Here is an 11,089-nt window from a genome sequence, read left to right as displayed (position 1 = left end):
CAAAACATTAATTTTCATAAAATATATGTGTATATACTTTTATTGTTGTTTCATTTATCGCATTTGTTGCATCCTATAAATAATTTTTTTTTATCATTCCTATGCTTAACTACTACTTTATAATGACAGCATCTGCGTAATCTATATGATATTAATTTCAGTTCACTAGATTTGATTAATGTTACGAAGATCTTAAAAATACTCTTGCAATTAATTACAAATAGTTTATTTACAAACAACAACGACAATAGTACGTTGTTTTTATAAAATTTTTACTCAAACCGGCACAGCTCAATAAATTTTTTTTTTTTTTTTTTTTTTTTTTTTTTCAATAGCTATCATTAAACTTGTGCAGCATATCCATAAGCACACTTTTAATTACTAACGAAAAAATAAAAATTTTTATTTTTTATTTACACACCGCTCGATCGGAACATTGTTGGTTCCATACGTTACGTCAGTATTCGTTAGAAACAGCGTTACGCCGTAATAAAAAAAGAAAGAAAGAAAAAAAAAAAACGCTACAAATGTATAAAGACAAACTAATTTTTTTTTTTACGTTAAATAAAAATATTTCCTCTGTTAATAGTATACAAACATCAATAACATTCTCAACATCGAACAAGCGATCTCGTAACAAAATATAGTTATAAGTAATTATTGCCCGTTAATTCGCATGAATCGACTATAGCATCCAAATATCAGGTTCGTTTGGGGCTTAGCTTGGAGCAGCTCGGAGCTCCTCCGAGCAAATTCCTACAGTCGGTATATCTATATACTCACAGTCTTGGCAATATAAATATTTACGTCTTGGCCATAAAATATAGATATACCGACTGTAGGAATTTGTTAGGAGCTGCTCCAAGCTAAGCCCCAAACGAACCTATCATAACACTGCATCAGTGAAATCTTACGAATATAGTCGTATTCTTCAGGCTGGATTCAAGATCGGTAACTGTGAATATACACATCAAAGGTAATTCATACTTTTTTACGTACGAAAAGAAAGAAAAAAAAAAAAAAGAAACGTAATTACTCTGAAATTCGTTTAATTTCTCTTGCTAGAGTTGATGAGGTACTTGCAGCTGTGAGTCAACAGGTGCTTCTCACCCGAGGAGTCGTGATGCGTCGGGGTCGTCGACTCGCGCGTGTATATGTCAAGGCCGTACTGGCCCTCCTCGGGGAAATTAATGGTAAAGGTGACGACGTCGTCATCCGTGACGCTGTGGCTCACGTACTTGGACAATCGTTTCTCCTCGATGCCGTTCTTGTGAAGCGTCGCCATGAAATCGGTAAGCGCTCGCGACATGCGGAACTGGATCTCGAGCTCCCGACCGGCAAACACCAGGGCCTCCTGACAACCCCCAGGGATATATTGTTACAAAAAAAGGAAAAAGAAAAAAAAAAAATCTCGGTAATGAGCAAGGGCAAAAGCGTATTGTGATAAACCTGGTGGGTGATCGGCACGAGGCCAAAGAGCCGCGTGGCTTTGGTCGGGCCCCACTCGCCGCTCGCGCAATCCGGGAGCGGCACCATGACGGTCTGAAGCTCCTCGCACGCGATCTTGAACTTGCAGACGCTCTTGAACTTCATCGGCTCGCCCGTGAGGTATTCCTTGGGCGTGACCGCGTTGGCGAAGACATCCAGCAGGAAGGAACCCGAGCAAGGCGCGTGAACTCGAAACGCCACCAAATTACCAACCACCGACTGAAAAATGTTTCACGCACATGTAAGTACATGTATATTGGTTTTATGGTTTACATAAACACCACACACGCTTACTTGCATAACGAATCTCTTGAGGGACACGCCATCGTAATTGTCGCCGTCGCTGTCGTAGAACTTGAGATTGTAGTGGAAAATCAGGGACGATTGCATGTTGGCGGGCATGGCTATCCTAACGGTCGCGGCGCCCGTCGCGTCGGTGTACATCACGGCATTGGTATTCGTGTCGGGAAAGTAAAGCCCGTACCTGCGAAAACAATACGTTTTGTGCGCTTTTTCCCAAAAACTATAACGTATACAGAAGAATGATCATACCTGAAGAAAAGCGAACGGACAAAGGGCAGCTCCTCAAAGTCCTTGAGCGATATGGGCTGCTTCAACAGCTGCCAGTCCTCCTGAAGGGGGAAAAACTCGTAAATGAACTCCCGCGGGTCCGTGAGGAAGTAGTGGTCGTCGTACTCGTATCTGATGGGGCAGAATATTACAATGTACAGGTGTGGCGTTATGTGCGTGTGTGGCGAGAGTGAAGCCCCACCTGAGACTGTCGCTCTTCTCCTTGGGTTGTCCCGGATGGGGCACCTCCTTAGCGTTGACGAGGTGCCGGGCGCCCCAGTTGCACTGGACGAACCTCCACGAGCCGGCCACGTACACCGCGTTCCAGCTGTTGCGGAAGCGATTGTCCTCGAAGCGCACGCCCGGCTGGTAGCCGGCCGACTTGCTGTATCCCTTGATGACCACGCAATGGAGGCCGGCGTAACTGCACAGCCGCTTGAACAGCACGTGGTAGGACTCGGTGCCGTGTTTTATGCCCCGTAGGAGGCCCATTGGGGTGTCGCCCCGCAAATTCTCGTCGAATTGCATCGTGTTTAGGTTCTTCACCGTTATCCAACGGAATATCGTGCGAGCCTTCTCGATGTCCGAGCCGCACTTGCTCACAAGCTGGCGCACCAAGTCGGTGAAGGTCTTTTGATCCTCCTGGGCCACCTGGACGCATTTTTGTGTTTTTCAATCGGATGGAGGTTTTTTTTTCGAGCCATAAATTTTAAAGCCACTCACCGAAATGGCAATCTGGTCGATGTCGGCAAACTCGAGCGGGTCGTTGTACAAGTGGTACTTGGCGAGGGCCGGGGGGTGCGGTGCCGGGGCGCGGGACGGGTAGGGACTCGGAGGCGCCCCGTGGATGTAATCGACGCCCTCGTCCAGGTAGAGGCTCTCCTGTTGCATGTACTCGCTGCGCGCCTCGTTTATCAACTCGAGCATTTCCGAGCTCTGCTTTTCCACGAGCGCCGCTGTCGCTGCCCTGTTTTTTTTCCCCCACCCCCAAAGATTTTCGATTAGAGAGTCTTCGTTTGTTCCCAGTGCTGGTATTGTTACAAGCTGGAGCGAGCATTACGGGCTTTAACCGAGGGACGCATTGTTTCCTCGCTCTTTCCCAAGGAATGGGGAGGAAAAAAAAAAAAAAAAAAAAAAAAAAAAAGTAAAAAATTCCCTCTTCACCCCGTGGGAGTTGTTACACGCGCGCGTGTCCAAAGAGTCGCTCCAACGGAAGGGAAAATAAAAAGAGGGAGAAAATTACCGCTCGTGCTCGAGCATTTTCCGGGTGAGGCTCTCCTTCTTCTTGTCCCTGCGCAGGGTCATGTTCTTCTCGAGGTCCTCCTTCTCCTGCTGGAACTGCTGGGCGCGCGTCTTGCTGCCGCGATCGCGCTCCCATTTCACCGACAACTGCTCCAGCTCCTTTTCCCACTCGTCCTGCGTGGACAAGCGAATGTTTAACATGGATTCAAGTACCGATGATTTATGTTTCATAGGAATGAACAAAAAAAAAAAAAAAAATGCACTTACTCGGAACTCCTCGCGTATCCTGCGGTCCTCCTCCTCGCGGTGGTGCGCAAACTTGCGGTACAGATCGTCCTCCTCCTTGCGGTGTTTCATCTCGAGTCGCGTTTGCTCGTCCCTGTCCTGCAAACAAACAACAAATTCATTGTCATTATCGTTGGAACAATTAATGAGCTACGTGTGAGTAAAAATAGCCATTGAGAATCTTTTATGTGCAGGTATTACGAATAGTGTCGACAGTATTGGGAATGAAGGAAGTTACATTTGTGGCCAATTACGGGTGTATCCTACGATGGAAATCGACTTTGAGGACATATAATAATGTTTGCGATGAGTCATTGGAAATCGGAGCGGTGTCCCGTGCAAGTTTTCCAAAATCATCAAGTGCCAATGCGTGTACGATGAGTATACCTACTTTGGTCCCGAAAGCCGCATCACCTTATTCTCCAAAATTGTATCCCACAATGTATTCTGGTGGGGAGACAAATGGTCCCCTGCCCTCGTCAAGTACCCACCAAACTTGCCGATCCACAAGTGTCACATTTTATTAACATTCGAGACATGTGTCACTCCAGTGCAGCCCAAGGTATTTGTTGTTTGCATATTATATCAATGGGCTGCAGAGTCCACTCGAAAAACTATTGGCTGCAGATTGCTCGTACATGATCCGCCGAAGGGGCGAGGGTGCGTACATATATATATTAATATCGCTTATCATCCTATACTAGATGTGTATTACACGTATAAAAACGACGGGCCACAGAGAGAGAGAGAGAGAGAGGAAGTATGAGGGAAAAGGAAGAGCCGACTTACACCATATTACACATCACCCTTACAGATATACCGGGCGTGCGGGCGTTTGTGTTTCCGCGCTCGGCCGCGGAATCGCTTCCGCTTTGTGGTTTCGTTCACCTCCACCTTCCTCCTCTCTCTCTGTTGTGCGTAATATAATTACACCCACTCCCGTATACATACGGTATAATATTCGCAGCGCGTCTATCTGGTTAATTAGGAGCGTATATATATATATACACCTGCGTCTTTTTCTCTCCGGTGATGATTCTTTTCCCTCCCATCCGTATACACACGCACGATTGTGCGCTTTCCACAGAGTATATACCCTCATCGGTTGTACACTCCGAAGAAGCGAAGGAAACACATTGCGGGTACAATATGTTGGGAGTCGTCGGTGTGCTTATCAACCATCGCCGTAGTTTAGGGTGTGTAATTGAGTCGATGAGACTATTGCACCGTGTACCTATTGTTCGGGTGGTTTTATCAATCGATTGAATTTTTCGATTCAAAGAGAGAGCATAGTTATGGAGATATTGCACGCCGTGGCCAAGATATACAAGCACCACACCATTTGTCGAGAAGGCTCAACATTTGCGGGTTTCTTCGTGGAAAAATACTTTTTATCATTGTCTGCGCGAGAGATCGGTTGATCCTTTTTTTTTTTTTTTTTTTTTTTTTCTTCTTCTTTTGGTTCTCGATTCAGATACATCCCGTGCAAGTGCATTTGTCTTCACGCTCGCTCGCTCTTTCCGCGGTGAGATTATGGCGTTGAATGCCGATGTCGATCGAGATGAATACATATATATGTGTGTGTATACGCGCGCAGAGAGATTCGCTCGGATATAAGTATTTATGGATCGACGCTCTTCGGTGCTAACGTCCTCTTGATCTGAAATCCCTCGCTTTTTTATACGTATATACGTTTATGTTTCAATTTCAATGATCGATATAGTACATAATTTATACCTATACGGTAGGTGGAAATCCCGTGGTAAGATATGTTGTAACATCTCATGCAGAAACGTCTTGGGGAATAAGTATTCGTAAAATCGTTACTTTGCAATACGAATGAGGTTTGTTTTTTGCAAATACTTTGAATGATTTTCTTTTTTTTTTTTTTTTATCGTGTACAATCAACACCTACAATGCGTGGAGTAAAAATAAATTGATTTTTTTTTTTTGTAAACATGAATGTACCTATAATAAAAGACGAGAAACCGTTATTCAATGGAACATTGCTGCATGGTAGGTATATTATTGTATGGGCTCCATTTAACGTAAAAAAATGCAAGAAATGAATTCTCCTACATAAGTGAACCCCGCCTCAAATGTATTAGTCTTCCGATCCGAGCAACTCGCGTTTGTACTCTTGACAAAGGAAGAGGGCCGGGAAGAAGATTTTTTTCCCCCAGTTGAAATCCAAGCTCCCGTGCATACCATAAGGCGACGCGCGCTGGCAAGGCAAATGATAAAACGGGCTCTCGCTCTCTCGTTACACACCGTGGATTGAAAAATCATTACGTATGTAGGCCATTAACACGCGCCCGAAGCCTCATTACACGGTGCTCGAAGCGCAAACGGCAGAAAATAAACCCCGTGTATTGATTCACTCGCCGCGAGCACGTGTGGTCTCTCTCTCTCTCTCTTGTTTGGGAACTGCGGAATTACGGTACAGGTACGTGATGTTGAACTTTGCAAACTTTCGTTTGTTCATCCCTTTGCGCTTTCAATGTGTGCGTACTTTAAGTACTCACTTGCCCAAAGAAGAAAGCGGAATACTTCACTCGGGCGCGTTGGAAATCGGTAACGGATATTGACACGTCGTCACTTGATGAGCTTATTATGCTATTTGATTTTTGTACAGCGACCATTAGGTGATGGGGAAAATTTATCTGTGGGATGACAACTTTTTTCCGATCCGATTACCTTGCCAAGACCTTCGAAGCCATCATTTTATCTCCTTCCTCGCCGATTCACCTACATCCTTGGCTTTTCTCGTTGTACCACGCGCGTGCACGATACATGAATAAAAACGCCAAGTAAGAAGTCCCTGTGCATCCGCGCATTATATTTTCCTCTTTCCTTTTTCCCTCCCTCGATCTTATGTGTTTATCCGCGTTAGCGGCGGAGTGTATACCTACGTGTGGAATAAGAATTGGGGCATGACGAGCGCCGAAGCGCCAAGCTGCAAGTGAACGCTCGTTTACCAGGTCTCTCGCTCCGCAGGATTTTCCTCCTCGACCTAATAATGACGGCGATCGCGCTGACGATGGTGATTCCCGTAACGCGTGCTCGCGCATACTTATTACTGTTGTTTTTTTTTCTTCTTTTTTTTTTTTTTTTAATTTTCACGCTCATACACGCGCGTATGGATAATACAAAGGAAAAAAAAACACACCAGATGAGTCATTCTTGGTTATATTATGTATAGGTTTATGCGGTCGAGAATCGAGGGGAATGCAGGGGAAGGAGGGTTGATTGGAGAACGGTATAATTGCGCCAAGTCATTGAACATGTGCAGGTAACATGTATATAATAATATATACATTATGTGCGCGGGATTGTACATTGGGACAAGAAGGTGAGGGTATTTGATTTTGTTGTTACGTGGTACGTGTGCAATTATCAACAGGTAATTTGGATCGTGTGAAAGAAAAATCCGAATTATCTCAGTTTCTTTTTTTTTTTATAATTATTTAAAGAAAGTTCGATGTAGTATCTGAACAAAGCTATACGAGTTAACCAAGTAAGATCATCGGAAGTGATTTTACCACGGGATTGATTTTTTTTTTTTTTTTTTGTTCATACACGCAGCAAATCGGTAAAAAATCGGTAGTAAGTTTTTTGTTTTTTTTTTTCATCAAACAGCAGAAAGCCATTCAACAAAATTTCCGTAGTTTCCCCGCATTCCCGAAAACTCGTACCAAGTATACTTTGTAACGTAAAAACTTCCGCGTGAGTACAGGTACATAATATGTAAGTATAATATACCCAAGGATTAACGCGCGTGTAAATCTCATCGCGCTCGCGGTCTCGTCCCTTCACTCAATTCTCTTGCAGCACTGACATAATGCACTCTGCACTCGCTAGCATATATTTGTACAACATTCGCGCAAGAGTATGTAGGTGTAAACGCGAAAGTCTCTCGCGGAACCATCGAGCCTGCAGTTGAAGGAAAAATATGCCGTTGCTTTCGTATACACGTATGTAATGTTCACGTAAGTTATACGTGCGTGCTTGCACAAAAGCGGAAACGCTCGCGCAAAGTGTAATATATATACGTGTACCTACCTTTTTTCTTAACTTGGCTCTCGATCGCCGCCGCTACATCGTGCCCGTCTCATGTGTACTTGTGTGTACAATACTTGAATGAGCGTCGATTTATATTATTTTCTTTATGCTTTCGGAAAATGCATGGCATTGGTTGTACTTGAACGAGCGCAGAGGTAACCTCCGAAGTAAATACGTGCGCCAATAAGGGAGTTTGAGATCAAGATGTATATATATATGGTTCCTGTATGTAACCCTAAGTGTCATAAGTGAAACACGATAAATGACGCTCATCATGCTTGGGTGGAATTTTCACAGAAAAGAGTTGCCGATCTTCTGTTGTAAAATGATGGTTCGGCATTTGTTTCACCTCCACGTTGAGTTTTGTTTTGAAGTTCATAAAATAATTCATTTAAAGGTATGCTTGTTGACGAGGTGCAACCGCAAAAGTTGAAACATCAACGGGCACCCTACGGAGGAGCAAATCAATGATTTGTTTGCCTAAATTGTCCGAAAAACCATTATCCTCTGAATAAACGAATCCGTCGAAGCAGGAAGATCGGCAAAAAGCACGTTTGGGCGCATATACCGATCAATCCCGTTTAGCTCTTGAGACGGGTAAATACCTAAACGTATACGCACGTATTTCTACTGCGTAATGTGTACACACACTTGTGTATATCTTTTTTCACTTTTACCGGCCAAGACCCACTCAATGTTAGTCTCGTCCATTAAAAGTAGCCGCTTACGTATTACGTGCACGTAATCCCTACTTGTACAATAATGTTGTGTAGGTATACCTTTGAATCCCCGCGATAGCGCGTGTAAAGAACTAAATCGCCTACGGTTTCGTAAGTATACCTTGTCGTTTTACGCGGCGTTGATGCAGCGAGAAAATATAGGTATGAATGTGCACTTTTCTGCACTAGGTCATCATAAAATACGAAACGAGATTTTGTTCCTTTTAGTTGGGCCGAAGAGTTTCATGAAAATCCGCGCGCGATGTCCCAACGCTGGAATACAATCAATTTATTGTATTACAAAATTGGGAAAAATCTTCCAAAAATCTTGTACAAGTATAATTTTGTTTTTACCTCTCCATCAGTCATTTTTTGAAACTCAGAAACTGCATGAACAAAAAATTTCAACAAAAAACAAAACTAGTTTTCAAGCAAAAAAGTTAAAAAAGCTTAACGATTCAAATTTAAAATTGAACGCTTAAAATTCAGCTTCGGCTGCAGCAGATCTCCATCGCTCGGGTATGGAATGTACTTGTGTGTATAATATCTTCAGCTTCGGAAGTAGCGCGTGACGCTATATTTATATTCACATACACCATACGTACATATATATTTGCTCTTATCTCTCCTCGTATGCGCCTTATATTAATGCCCGTCGTATATCCATTGTAACCGTATGCTTTTTGATTTTTGTCTTTCCTTTTCACCACAGCAAAGGAATCCTTACAATTCTCAGATAAGAGAACACGCCGACAAACGGTAGCGGCTCGCATATGTGTATAGGTACTCCCCAATGCGTATACGTACAAACGTACGCGGAGATGCGAGAAAGTAGGTAGGGCAGCGAATTGCAAATGAGGTGAGAATTGAGTTCGAAAAATGATGTTCGATCGCTTTCCTTTTTTTTTTTTTTTTTTTCCTTCTCTCTGCTCCCCTATAACGAGATGCAAAAACCAAATGGGAAGGATGGAAAAAAAAAAAAAGAAACTCACGAGGTAGTAGTCGATGGGTTTCTCGCGAGCTTTGCTGTAGCCCTTTTGTAGCTCGGTCTGTTTGAGGGCGTGGGCAATGTGCAGCGCACTGGCGTCGAAGCGCCCGTACTGGTATCCATCCCCGTACCCGTGGTGATTGTGCGGGGACGCGTTTCCGTGGTTGTTGCCGTGATGATGGTACAGCCCACTCGGGGACGAGCCGTGGCCGTTCGATTGCCGCCCGTGACCCGATGAATCGGCGCTGTCGAAGCTGCGGACCCACAATAATCAACATATTCACCTTTCCCCCCCCCCACTCCAACAATAATTAATACTAGTAGCTCCCTGGTGTGTCCCGTATAAAGTATATACATATATATGTATACCGATACACAAAGTAGATCCGCGCTTTCTAATTAAAGATAATTAATTCGGTTGTCACCGAACGCGTGCCAGTTTTGCGTCTCTTTTCATTGGAATTCGATGCGGCAGCCGAAAAATGCGCTTTGACTTTGAAACGAGCTCGAACGTGAAATCCGTGCGCGTTTGAAAGAGCATTCGAAACCTGATTTTCAAAAATAAGAACAAAAGTTACGTACAGCGTGGCAAGTAAATCGTGCGTTGTGCAATTACAAAAACAGGTGGGGCACTGTACGAATTTCGCGTTTTCAAAGGGAACAAAAAAAAAAAAAAAAGTTGTATTTTATTATGTTGGGCACACACACACACACCTGTGCGGGTAAACGGGTCTGGGGGAGCCGCCTGCGCGAATCTGCTCGTTGACGTATCCGGATCTGGGGACGTTGAGGGCACTGCGTATCCCGACGCTCGAATTGTCGAGGGTCCCCGGGCCCGGTTTGGGCACGTGGCTGCTGCAGTAGACCTCCTTGTCGTTGATCGTGTGCTGGTTGTTGTAGTACGTCTTGAGGGTCAATTTCGTGCCGCATATCGCGCACTTGAAGCAACCCGAGTGGAAGAACGTGAAGTCCTTGAGGGGACCCACGCGGTCCACCTGGTAGACCGTTTGCTGGCAGCGCAGGCACGTGCTCTCGTAAAAGTTGGGCCGGTACATTGTGGAGGTTTTTTTCTTTTTTTTTTTTTTTCTCTACGCGCTGCGGTGGCGAACGGGCACAGACGAGTGGAACTTGGTTTTGGTTGAACTGACGATCAGCCCTCGTTGATGAGGACCCCCTTTGGGACCGTCGACGCCATCGGATGATTCCTCGATTTTCGCATTTTTACCAGCAACCTGCAACATTTAATCATTCGAAAACGTTAGATTACATTGTTTATTGATGTGCCGTTTCGTATACCGTATAAACCCTTTGTCACGGGCAAGATTGATGGTTTAACATGAAATAATCGAGAAAAAAAAAACGATTTTTTCATCCAAGCATGTGGTTCTCAATTTTTATTGGTAATAAGTCTCGAGGATGAATAAACCGCTTAGCTTTGGCTCGGCTCCGTTTTCCGTGAAAGACATCATTAAAGTGGTATAATAACCATAATAGCCTCTCAACTCGTATCTCAAATGCTCAATTAATCCTCGTCCCCTGTACCACCTACTCGACTCGTAAATTTAACGCGGAGGAAATAATAATAAAAAAAAAAAAAGGTTACAAATCTGCTCTACGGAATCGCCCACGTTGTCGAGGGCTGCCTTAACCATTCGTCCATATACAGAGGGAAAAAAAAAAAAAAAAAAAAAAAGAAGGAGAGACGAGAAAGTAGGCGAAATTCGAGCTACAGAGC

The 11,089-nt window shown here is 44.1% G+C and overlaps 1 protein-coding gene across 2 annotated transcripts; it reads right to left on the bottom strand.

Moving 5' to 3' along the window:
- Window positions 1-1,048: 1,048 nt before the first annotated feature.
- On the bottom strand, window positions 1,049-10,427 carry Hil (peptidase hillarin). 2 transcript variants are annotated; one of them, XM_089591200.1, is made up of 10 exons: window positions 10,069-10,427; window positions 9,359-9,608; window positions 3,568-3,684; window positions 3,302-3,474; window positions 2,782-3,025; window positions 2,261-2,709; window positions 2,041-2,190; window positions 1,783-1,972; window positions 1,450-1,707; window positions 1,049-1,354 (listed from the first exon to the last, which is right to left on the bottom strand). In XM_089591200.1, exons 1-10 carry the CDS (start codon window positions 10,407-10,409, stop codon window positions 1,049-1,051), a joined length of 2,478 nt encoding a protein of 825 aa, XP_089447326.1. In that variant the 5' UTR covers window positions 10,410-10,427. The 2 variants fall into 2 exon arrangements, with proteins under 2 accessions (XP_089447326.1, XP_014218702.1); XM_014363216.2 differs by having other exon boundaries at window positions 9,359-9,545.
- Between the last annotated feature and the right edge of the window lie 662 nt (window positions 10,428-11,089).

The sequence above is a fragment of the Copidosoma floridanum genome, unplaced genomic scaffold (assembly GCF_036245765.1).
Source record: "Copidosoma floridanum isolate Cflo_tuat_1 unplaced genomic scaffold, Cflo_Japanese_pri ptg000001l, whole genome shotgun sequence".
Lineage (NCBI taxonomy): Eukaryota > Metazoa > Arthropoda > Insecta > Hymenoptera > Encyrtidae > Copidosoma > Copidosoma floridanum.
Note: the sequence above shows the minus strand (reverse complement) of the source record. Positions and strands in the feature narration are given on the sequence as shown.